The 12,289-nt window shown below is 40.7% G+C and overlaps 1 protein-coding gene across 1 annotated transcript in view; it reads left to right on the forward strand.

The window, feature by feature from the left end:
- The window catches only part of syne2b (spectrin repeat containing, nuclear envelope 2b), a 104,320-nt gene that overhangs the window by 75,746 nt on the left and 16,285 nt on the right, over positions 1-12,289 (forward strand). Inside the window, 18 exon segments of the mRNA XM_026340149.1 lie at positions 354-503; positions 1,066-1,242; positions 1,507-1,662; positions 1,794-1,937; positions 2,115-2,285; positions 2,436-2,569; positions 2,653-2,857; positions 3,515-3,697; positions 4,012-4,119; positions 4,812-4,966; positions 5,284-5,431; positions 5,535-5,629; positions 6,013-6,244; positions 6,940-7,134; positions 8,439-8,564; positions 9,200-9,355; positions 10,358-10,516; positions 10,900-11,066. Of these exon segments, the coding sequence (XP_026195934.1) occupies positions 354-503; positions 1,066-1,242; positions 1,507-1,662; positions 1,794-1,937; positions 2,115-2,285; positions 2,436-2,569; positions 2,653-2,857; positions 3,515-3,697; positions 4,012-4,119; positions 4,812-4,966; positions 5,284-5,431; positions 5,535-5,629; positions 6,013-6,244; positions 6,940-7,134; positions 8,439-8,564; positions 9,200-9,355; positions 10,358-10,516; positions 10,900-11,066 (2,861 nt within the window).

Below are 12,289 nucleotides of genomic sequence, written 5' to 3' on the forward strand. Positions count from 1 at the left end.
AGTTTTTATGTGCTCTTTGTTTCATAGTCTTTATTCCTGTTCACATCCTACTCGCACACCAGTTTTTTAACTGTTAAAAGTTTAAGTTAAAAAATATATATTTTAACACAGTTTTTTGCACTTCAAGCTTGTCACATTCCCTAATTTAACATTTAAACACTGAAACTTTTCTTCAACAAGTAATTACCACCTTCTAGCTAGATTGTTTGCAGTGCAGCTTTTCAAGACCATGATGAAAGATGTCTTGAAAGTTACAGCACGAGAACTGTGAACAGTTGTAAAAGCTCTGCAGGCATAATTAGGTTTGTAACTTCAGTCAGTGAAGGCTGACGTCATTCCCTCCTTCTCCTCAGCTGTGGATGAAGACGATGACCCAGCAGGGAGCGCTGCTTGAGCTGGAGACCTGGATGAGATCTGCTGAATCCCAGCTAGAGGAGCACTGCAGCAGCATCAACCAAACATCCTCTGACGCTGATCTCAGACAGTTCCTAAAATACTGCAAGGTAGACATGGACTGCAACTGAACTGCCAAAATGTTTTGCTTAAAGGATAAGGCCGGTAATCCAGAATGATATTATCTCATTTCTCCGTGCAATTAATCTCTAGTGTTGTTCGCAAACTATTGCATCATTGAGCCACTGTTGGGATATTTTACATATTTTCAAAAATGGGACCCTAGTATTTTTTTCAAACTCCATCACTTTTTAGAGTCTATGAAATGGAATTCTGCAAAAAACAACTGCTGGTTGTTCTTAGTGGGTTAGGAACCAAGTGCAGTGGTGTGTTTCACTGACCTAATAGTTTTTGAACGACATTGAAGATCTGTGTAACAGACAAATAAGCTAAAATCAGGCTGTGTATTCACAAACATTACAATAAGTAGATGGAGTTCACTGTTGGCTTTAATCTATTTGTGGGATTTGCTTACAGCAACAAAAATATAGAAAACCATCTGCCTTGCCCTTTAAACATTCTGATTGCTTAAACATTTTCATCTGGTGGTGAGCGTGTTTATACTGCACTGACGTACAAACCTGAGATGTTTTTGCATTACTTCTCTCTCAGGAATGTCAGGTTGAGATGTCGGCCCATCAGGCCACACTGGACTATGTGAACCAGCCGTTACAGACCTGCGGTGCTGAGGAGGGCCAGATGGAGCGCTATAAACACAACAAGTTTGCAGAGGACCAGGGTTGTTTAAACCATCAGTGGCTCAATCTACATGAAAAACTCAGCTTGCAGGTCAGAAAACCAACAACAATCTGAGCCCAGGTCTGGGACTGAATTGTGTTTCTTCAGTTTGAATAATAATAATAGTATAATAAATGTATTTATAGAGCACTTTTCTAAACGTCTTTCACATAGAAGACAGAAAGAGAACAACCATCACAAGTTAATAATAGAAAACACATCCTGAATGGATCTGTTGAGATGCACGTTGCGTAGCTGTAGATTGTAAGATTTCATGCAAAGCAATTTTAGAACTTCTTGTTTATTGCTTTTCAGATTCAGGAAGTGGAGCAGGATTTGAGGAACAGAGTAGAGATTGCAACCAAACTGACCCATATCAATAGCTGGATCACAGATCAGAACTTCAGGATCCACTCAGCTCAGAAACCCAGCAGCCAGATGGAGCTGCAGAGGAGCACCAGCACCTGCCAGGTCAGAGATCACATCTGTACTCACACATCTGTATTTCAGGTTTAATATTTCAGTTCTTGTAAACTCTTATAAAGCTACACATGCTTTTGTCATGAAAATGATTCACAACCATTGACATTTAAATCTTTTAGGACCTGGTGGAGAAAATCAGGGAGAAGTCTGCAGTGCTTCAGAAGCTGAGAGACAAACTTTGTGACGGACAAAGAGAAAACAGCTCTGACTTTATCTCTCAGACAGATAAATCCATCCAGTCCTGTGCAGCTCTCACACAGCAGGTATATGAGATGAGGAGAATGTAGAGGAAGTATTTGACTTTTACGGAGAGAAATATACTGTTAACAGAAACTGTTTGGTCCTGTTGTGTTAATAATTTAAGTTTCTTTTCATGAATGTTTGATATTTTTCCTTGTCTCCCTCTTATTAGATTCCTTTTTGCTTCTTGTCTTTTACAGAATGAATCAGTAAAACTTAGGTTATTTGAGGCTCAGCAGCTGTGGGACAGTGCGGAGAATAAACTGACTCAGATCATACAGAGATCACTGAGAAGATCGCAGACTATTGATTGTTACAGCAACCCTCAACTCTTCCTGCAGGCACAGAGAGAGAGCCATCAAAAGCTGCAGGTAGGACCAGTTTGTTTTGTGTTGATTTTCTTTTATCTACGTCTAAGACTCTATGAGACCTGCTCTGGCAAATCTGGAGTGAGTGTGATTCATATTCAAATTCTGTTTGGATGCTACCTTCAGTGACTGACAGTGGTCTGTTTAAATCAGCTTCTTTATGAGGAGACAGAAGCTTCAGAAGCAGAGTGGGACGAAGTAAATCAAACCGTCTCCTTGCTCAGAGAAATCATCAGTCCCGCTGCTGCCACACTCATAACTGAGCAGCTGGACAGAGAGAGAGACAGGTGAGACAGAAACCTGATGATGACAACACAGACTTTGATATAATGCATGAAGGATATTTTAAAGGCAAGTTTTTGTCTTCCAGTTGGCTTGTCGTGTCTGGAACGTTAGACCAGCGGCTCCAGAAAAGTCAAAGCATCTTGCAGGTCTGGGAGGTCTACGCTGGACTGGCTACGTCTCTCACCGAGCAGCTGCACATCCTACAGAGAGACGTCACATCTGCTCTGAGTGGATCGTCAGGAAGCAACAACACTGTGGAGCAGGTCACTGCCAAGATTCAGAGAGTTCAGGTGAGGAAGTAAACAGAGAAGAATCTTTCAGACCAGGAGATGTTTAAAGAACATTAATGGCACAAATAAAAGACAAGATGAACAAGTTTATTTTGTCGTTTATCACTCCTTCTCACTCAGCCATGGAGGGGACAGAAAAAGGAAATACTTTACTTAAATGAATCCATAAGGAGTTTATTTACATTTACAATTTAATGATAGTTTTCAGTTTTCACCAGATGGAAGCTGTGTGGCACAGAAGAAGTGGCAAAAATGAAATGAAAAGGTGTAGAAAGTAAAGCCATCAGTGCCAAAGAGAAAAAAAAACTTGTCAATAGAGTTATTTTTTCTCCTCCAGTGACTCATCTGTCCTCATACACCTGCTGAGATTTCCAACTATCAAAGATAGTTTCCTGTCTAGTTCTTTCTGACCATCTGTAGCATTTTTATGACTCTCTCCACGTAGTATTTCATGTGACATTAGTTTTTATTTCTGAAGATTTCCACTTTAAAATGGTTATTCTGCCTGAATCAAACCTTTATCAGGAGAATCTGAAATTTTCTCTAAGAAGCTGATTCGTCCTGGTGATCAAGTGTCTTTTTGTTTATCTTTTGCTAGTTTAGCAAAGATACAGTGAAAATTTTTCAGTTCTCTTATTTCTATATCTAAATCTGCAGAATCTCTTGGAGAGGACAGACACTGTGCATTCTGACCTGGAGGGGGTGCTGGAGTCCTCCAAGGGCCTGATTGACCTCCTGGAACCTTCAGCTGCAAGTCTGGTCCAATCAGAGTGCAGGTTGTTGTCACGCAGTGTCTTCCACCACAGCCACATGCTGCAAGGGAACCTGGGTCAGCTGCAGGTACAACTTCATGATTGGAAATGTCTATTTGTTGGATTTACCACAGTCAGACTTAAACCTGATACTGAAAGTAATTTCACTTTGGGATAATGTTTGAAATAAGCAGTCTGTTGAGCTGCAAGAACTGCTTATTTACTGTCTTTAAAATAAATTTAGCTTCGCAGTTTGGCACTTTCTGTGTTGCATTCACGTCCACAGCACTGCCTTCATTTTAAATTTGTTCTCTAACTTGCCTCCTGACTGCATTAAGTGTCACAGTGACCTATAAGTTAAGACCCATATGGCGGCGTGCCATGTGTCATGTTTGCGTGCAGGAGGAGCTGGGGCGGCTGCAGGAGTTCGGAAACATCCTGAAGTCATTAGAGAGAAGCCTGGAGCTTTGGCAGCAGCGTCTGCAGAATGTGGCTCAGACAAGAGACCAGGTGAGACAGCATGAATGACTCTTGTACTATGGCTTTGTCTTCTTTCTGTTTTGATTCTTAGCAACCTGCTGAAGCAAAATGTTTATGTTTAGATGAACATCTAGATTAATCTGTGTTCAATCAATGATAAATACTCTTTTTGTTATAATTAACTCTCTCAAATGTCTGCATCTTATAAAAATGTCTCTTTTTTACACTATAAAAAATTTACCTGACTGGGTTGAAATGTAATTGTTTGCAGTTCAGATCAACAAAGACAAACTCACTTTTTAAATGCAGAAAATGTGCTTTTACTGCCTGATCGAGATACTACTGTAAGGCTAAGGTCATTCTTGGTCTTTTGACGTAATAGTATGACACAATATTCCTCAGCAGATTGAGTTTACACAGTCATAATGTAATTGTTGTTACTTTAATGTCACTTAAAAACATGTTATGTTGTTTTTAAAAATGATACTGAAAGCTAATTTGAATTCAACACAAATAATTTAATGCAAATGACAGATGATGTGGTTGTTTTCATCTGAGAGAGGAAATCATAAAAGTAACAGGAGAATAAATGAGGACAGAAGAACACAAAACATAAGTGTAGCATGTTTGAGTCCCCAGCTGTGATGGCATGTGTGTGTGGTCATTCAGACTGTTTCTGACTGTGATCCCTCTGAGTCTGAGATGTCACCATATGTTTGCAGTCTGGACTCCTGGAGCTGAGTGGCCTGTCTGCTGACCTGGATGTACTGAATGAGCTGAGCTGCAGCCTGACTCTAGGCGACACTGCAGCACATAGCCTGCAACGCCTCAACCACTGCTGGGCCGACACCTCTGCCAGAGCCGAGGAGGCCTACAGGTCAGTTTGAGAGAAGATGCGAGATAATGACTGAACAAAGACATGGATGTATAAGGTGCAACAATAGTATAGTAGCATTGTACTTCATGTTACAAATACATCAGTACACAAAGAAGTAATTAATGCATCCTAAAGCTCTATTCAGCTCTATAATTAATTATTTAAAAAAATATATATTGTCACAATTCTCAAAATCATATGTTGATATTCAAATGATTTGCTTTCCCTGACCAACAATCTAAAACCCTTTTTGATTCATTTTAAGAAATAAAATGTAGTAGAGGTTTGTTTGTTTGTTTGTTTGTTTGTGTTGGCAGTGAACTGCAGACAGAGGCACTGAGGCAGCAGAGCTTTGAGCAGAAGTGTGAGAGCTGGATGTCTTTCCTGCAGAGGATGGAGGACAGTCTGGCTGCAGACGTGGCAGGATCCTACACTGGCCTCAGACAGCAGCTTTGTACACACAAGGTATGAGGAATAAATAACACACACTGTGACGAGCTTCACTCTGGCACGCTCATTACAGGACGAAAGCACTCTGACGTAATTCTGATCTCTCCTGGTGTTTCAGCGGTTTCAGGCAGAACTCTCCATTGGTCACCAGATCCTGCATTCAGTCATCAGTGAATCTCTTTATCTGCTGCAGAAAGGAGAGGTGGAGGACAGGTAACTGTAAAGTTAAAGAGTGTGAGTGCACAGGTGCACAAGCTTTTATGTGATATTAGGAGGTGAAAGGTTCTGACCTTCTTTGTTTCTGGTCAAGACAGTAGAGTATAGTGATAAAGTTGGTTGGCTTGTCCAATACTTTGTTCCTGTTCTCAGAATATTTTATTCTATAAATTAAAATTTATAGCCTTTGGTTGTAGTAGCAGTTTTACAGAGTACAAGATTAAATAAGTTATTTTTAATTAGTGTAAATACTTGTCCCACTAGAATGGACAGCTAATGCCTGTTAGTTTGGGAGTCCAGTAGTAATGTTGTGTAAAACATTAAATGCTTAATGTTAACACTTGTAGATTTACTGAGTTTCTGATGACATGTTGTTTCAGGAGTGACTTCATCCTTAAGTTGGCTCAGCTCAGAGAGCATTGGCAGGGGGCGGTGCAGCGGGCGGACCAGCGGCGCTCCCTGGTGGATGGGCTGGTAAAGCATTGGCACCTGTACGGCCGCAGCCTCAGAAAGCTGCAGAGTTTCCTGACGGACACACACGCTCTCCTTCCACCGGCCGGACCGGCCAACTGCAGCCTGCAGCAGCTCAGACGTTCCCTCCAGGACCTCCTGGTGAGACAGACAGTGACCGGATTGGACTATCAGGAAACCGAGAGTTAAAGAGATTAAACACAACATTAATGTTCTAGGACCAATATTAAAATTTCTGTGTATTAAAGCATTAACTTCCATTGGTTGAACTTTTTCTTGCAGATTGTTGAATACAACTTTCCATTAGGACAATAATTAGTGAATACATTCAGTTATAATTTCCTTTTTTTAAAGATCCCTTTTCTTAGATTTGTCTTTGTTTGTTCTAAATTAGGGCATTCATATTATTTTCTTGATGAAATTAACAATGATTTCCAGGTCTGTCAAAGAAGTCTGCAGAGGCCCTGTGTTGTGAACAGATTTATCTGAAAACATGTCTATTCAGATAAAAACAGTTGTTTACCACTGATGGGCACAACCAGAAGTAAAGAAAGCTGAGCTTGATTGAGGATATAGAGTCTGATTGCATTTAAAAGATTAATTCTTCCTATTTTCAGTTCTTTTGAGTCTTTGATTACTGAGGAAAAAGTGGGAGATGTGAATACAATACAACAACCAGATAAGTTTGTTTTCCATCAGCCTGTTAATAGCTAATCTTCAGTAAAAGCAGCTTCTGTGCCCTTAGACTTTAGCAGCACAGCTAATTGGTCAGTTTCTGTTTTCATGTTTGTCTTTTCTTCTTTTAACTCTTTCCTCCCTGTCGTCCTGCTCCTCAGCACACAGAGCTGCTGTTCCAGAGATATCAGTGCAGCTTCATTCACACTCTGGAGATCGGCCGACAGCTGTTCTCTATGGGGGACGAGGAGACCCAGACCCAACTGCAGAAGGATCTGGGAACCCTGCAGGAGGAGTGGGACAACCTCCACAGCCTGCTGGACCGCAGGATAGATCTCACCGAGACCATTCTCAAGGTACTATTTAACATCCTGTGTAGTTGTCAAGTCACTGTGGTTCTGCAGCAGTTAGAGAGACGCTCTCAGGAAGTACTCAGCTGTAAGTTTGAGTTCAGTCACAGCCACTTATTTAAATATCAGACATGGATTTGTGTTGGACTCCACTTCCTTAATTTTTGTTGACGCTTGCTTATTAATGGAGCTGTATTTTATATTAACTTTGTTTGAATGTGGTAATAACTGCATTATTATTACATCATCGTCAGTGGCTAAATACGTTACAGTGGGGTCTCAGGAGTGTGAAACCAGACTAGTGCGAGAAGGTGGAGGGTCAGATTTCTCTGGATATACAAAATCAATGAGAAACACAATCTCTCTGGTAGGGAGAGTGCTGGAGTTATGACCTCGGAGACAGTTACGTCAGCCTGAGTGGAATCTGTTCTCCTGTTCTTTGGTCCAAGCTGTAAAATGAAAAGCACCACTCTCAGGCTTTGTCAGACTTTTATTAGAATCCATTGTTGGATATAATTTGTTTTTCAATGACTTGGATAAATTCTTACTGCGTGATCACATTCATATTGTCCTCACCGATTCTTTAAACAGTCTGTAAACATTTGTTTGTTATAAACCTTTTTGAATTAAATGTTGATTTAAATTAATTTGGTTTGAGCATAATAAATAAAGGAAGAGTGATTATATTCTTACTCTGCCCAGTCTGGGTTATTGATACCTTAGTAATAATGTTTAGTGCTTGAACAGAACTTTTTACACAACCTGAATCTAAATTTATTGTCAATGTTTATTACATTTATTTCAGCTGCACATAAAATAAAACGGGTATAAAATCACAACAAAACATGTTTAAATGGTGGAAGATACATTTATACTACTAACATCTAAATGTTCATCTGAGCAACAAGCAAATGAAGAAAAACATTTTAGTGTAAAACCTGCAAATAGGGAACAGAAATACTACAAGTAAAATAAAACACTCCAGTCCATCTTCTCTTTGTTGATGTGTGTTTGTTCAGCTGCAGGTAGGTGGCTGGGCTGCTCACATCTGATGCAAGTTATTTTTATTTATTCTACCTGGGTGCTTGTCCTGTCTGACTGTAAAGTCATCTGGCCTCTAATGGTTTCTGTTGACCTGAGGACAGCCAAGTTAATCCAATCCACTCTAATTAACGACACAGGACGTGTTTAGGAAGTGAAAAACAGAAGCTTGTAATCGATCGTCAGAGGCCAGTCACTTTTTTTAAGAACCCGTCGCACTGATCTGTGTGATTAAGGAGTTTTTTAAAAAACATTTTACTGTCTCTCAGAACTGGGAGTGTTGCGAGGCCAGACTAGCAGACAGCATGTTGGATCTGAAAGAGATGAAGACGAGACTGAATCAGTCGATGCCAGATTGTGATGACGAGCTGCAGAGTGCAGAGAAATTCAACAAGGTAATATCATAAATGGTTTTGGGATGGATAATAATTAAATTATTTTTTATTTATATTTTGACCATGGCTTCATTTTATTGAGGAATATTTGGATGTTTTGAAAGAATCTGTTTTGTCCTTCCTACAACCAAATGTAAAAGATTGGTCTTTTCTAATAATATGTGCATTATATTAAAAGCCCATAATCATGTGTGATCATTTAGGCAGATTAGTGGTGGGTAAAGGATTTTATTTATCAAGATAAAAACAATAAATTATCTTTTTTATGCAGTATTTATATAAATTTAAGAATTAAAAAAAGCTCTAAAGACTCTTAGCTCTCTTCTTAGTTAGTCTCTTAACTAAAGAGCAAAGCCAAGTTTGAAACAGGTTTGAGTCTGATCCATCAGAGCTTTTATCCTCCACCCTCTCCTTCAGTCCCCTCCCATCCCCCTCCCCTGTCACCACTCCCCTGGCCCGGCCTGCAGCCCGTGGCCCTTAATCCTCTCTGGGCGGGGAGAAAGAGGGAGAAAGAGAGAAAAGAGTGAGCGAGACAGGCAGAAAGAGAAAGGAGTCGAGTAGAGAGACATTAGTGAGTCGCTGTGGAGGGAAACCCTGACGGTTTGTTACTGTGGTTGGTGTGTTATGGTATGCAGGAGAACGAGGATTCCCTGGAGGACTGGGCTGAGAGCCTGACAGAGCTGAGAACCATGAAGACGGATCTGTCCCAGTACATCATTACTGAAGACGTCCTGCTACTGCAGGAGCAGGTGGAGCACCTCCACTGCCAGTGGGAGGAACTCTGCCTCAAGGTTAGTCTGTTGGGTTTGACACTTTCTTCTTCTTAAGAAGTGACATCGCATAGAAAAACATATGACGGCATAAACGACAAAGTGAATTTATCACCTTTGTGAAAAATATTTATAACCATATAAAAAAAGTTTGTTGGTGCAGAAACTGTCATTAAATCTGACATCTGACAACAAACATGTTTGTGGGAACAGTTTAGTGTGAATGCTGCTCCGCGTGTTAATCTGCCTGTATTTTATTTTAATTAATTCATTTATTGTATTTTTTTCTGTCTAAAGTCTTTAATGGAGAGTTGGGTTAGTAAATCTTTTAGGGCCCCTGAAGAGAACAACAGGTCTGGGTGGGGGGTTGTGAGAGGTATTGTGGGAAAGGGGGAACAGATGGTGACAGGAGAGAAATATTGTAATGAGCTGATAGGTTTTCAGGATGAAGAGCTTTTGTTATCTAATGAGTTTGGGGGAGGGGTTCACTGTTGACTTTCACTTTTTACTGTCTGCGTGTTTGTCCTCATGTGTATTTACACATGCAGCTCTGTTTTAGACTCATCATCCACTGCAGGGAGACGGTACCAGTCACTTTCTGTTAACCCACACTGCACTGTTGGAAGTAGAAAAGTAATAAAGAGTATTTAGCTTTTCTCTGTGTGAAACTTTTGGTCTGAGGTACTTCCAGTAAGGTTTTCCTCTATCTGAGCTCAAGCACCGTGCTATGGAGTCATGGAGTGAGAAAAACTGCCCTTACTGTTCTGCTACATCAACACTACACCACCAATAAAATGCTCCCTGCTCTGTGAAGTAATGGTAACATGGATTACACATTTGGCCTAACCTGTTCTCAAGACTTCAAAGTAACTAACTAATGAATGTGAAAAGAGGTGATGTGCTGAGGAGAATCATCATCTGCTGCAGTAACATGAATAATAAGATACAGACATACAGCTCCGATAATCATCTTAAAGATATAAAGCTTATTTAATTCCTCTCTTTCAATCCTCTGTGTGTCAGGTGTCTCTGCGCAAACAGGAGATCGCAGACCGTCTGAACGCGTGGATCATTTTCAATGAGAAGAACAAGGAGCTGTGCGAGTGGCTGACACAGATGGAGAACAAGGTGGTGCACAACTCCGACCTCAACATCGAGGAGATGGTGGAGAAACTGAAGAAGGTATGATCCTTAAGCAAAGACTAACAACAGTTATGTTGGGACATGTCAGACTGGAGCCGACTTTTTAAAAAGCTGTGAACTCCCTCCCGGCTTTGTAAAGAGTCGACAGCTGTTTCAGCCCCAGCAGGACCCACGCCGGTTTGTTTGTGTCAGACTCGCAGCTCCTTTCATCTGTTATGGTGTGTTTGTAGGAGGGAGTGAGAGAGTAGTAAAAGTGGTTTCTGGTGCTGAAACACAAACTTGTTGCTCTGGTTATGAGTTATGCTACTTTACAGCTTATTTCCATATTTTCAAGTTTATTAACTTAAATGTTTTTTAGCATTATTCATCTTAAAATAAGCCACTAGGAACTCAGACTGTGACCTTCTGTGTTCCTCTGTCAGGACTGTATGGAGGAGATCAACCTGTTCAGTGAAAACAAAACCCATCTGAAGCAGCTCGGAGAACAGCTCATCACCGCAAGCAACAAGACCAAAGAATCAGAAGTCAACGAGAAGCTAAAGGACATTAATGACCGCTGGCAGCATCTGTTTGACCACATAGAGGCCAGGTAGGAACAGAAAAGATAAAAGGACTGTGAGAGAAAAGTTGGCGATAGAAGATTGTGTGTTGGGTTTGTTAGAGCACGCAGACTTTATAGTCCAGTGGTATCACACTGCTCCATTGATTTACATTGAGGTACCAGTAACAAGCCAAGATATTCTGCAGTGTGCCACAACAGGCAGAGAGGAACAAGGATGGATGTCATTTGGTCTCTGGTTGATCAGTCTTGCTGCTTTAACACCAGTGTTTTTGTTTCAATCCGCCCTCCAGGGAAATCTTTTTCTAGAACTTTGACCTTCTGAAAACTTTAAGAATTTCCCTGCTGGGCCAAGAACTACAGCCTTTAACAGCTCTGTCTTACCAACCAGCTTCCAATAATAAAGCCATGCAGAACACATTTTCTACAAAACCTACTGATTTTTACCTTTTTCTAAGACTCTTGTTGGTCACTGAGGTTCTGCATAAGAGCACAGCTGTTTTTTCACTGTCGCTGCAGATTATAGAAGGAGAGCTCGGTGCTGACAGAGGATAGCGTGATATTATTTATTATAATCCATAAATGCAAATCTTTCTCCAACACAGAGAGGGATGGTGGCTGTCCATGCAGCAGCTTAGGGCCACATTACTGCTGATCTACACTGGATCAGTCACACATGATGCAGTGAGACTGATACAACAGCTGAACAGACAAACATTAACCCTTGCAGGGTTTTTCTGCTACACCATTCTCTATAAAAGGTGCAAACCTGGGATGGGAGAACGTAGTTGTTGAAGTTTCTATATCCGTGCAGGCTGAGCAACCACTAAACCTGTAGCTCATGAGCTGACCAGGGTAACTGGTTTAAGGTTGGAGTCAGGTTAAGCTGGCTGAGATAGGCTACTAAAACATAGCTGTGTCCACTGTGTTCACCTGCATTCGTCCAACCAATTGTTTTGAAAGTAACCACACAACCTTTTTACTTACAGAGGACTGATCATGTCCCAAACCTCACTGAGGATTAAGGAATCAGTTTAAGTCAAACTATGTTTTCCAACCACATAAAGACAAAAGTGTCTCCTAAAAGAGGCTCATGGTCTTAAATGTAGTTTGTAGTTTCTGTTTATGTAATGAATGAAGAGTGAACCTGAAGCGATACGTTTACACCGAGTGAGCTTCATTATCAACTATGCTACAGAATGGATGCAGGGTGGTCGAGTGCATAGAAATGACAGTACAGTATTTCTAGCAAA

The sequence above is a fragment of the Anabas testudineus genome, chromosome 22, assembly GCF_900324465.2.
Source record: "Anabas testudineus chromosome 22, fAnaTes1.2, whole genome shotgun sequence".
NCBI lineage: Eukaryota > Metazoa > Chordata > Actinopteri > Anabantiformes > Anabantidae > Anabas > Anabas testudineus.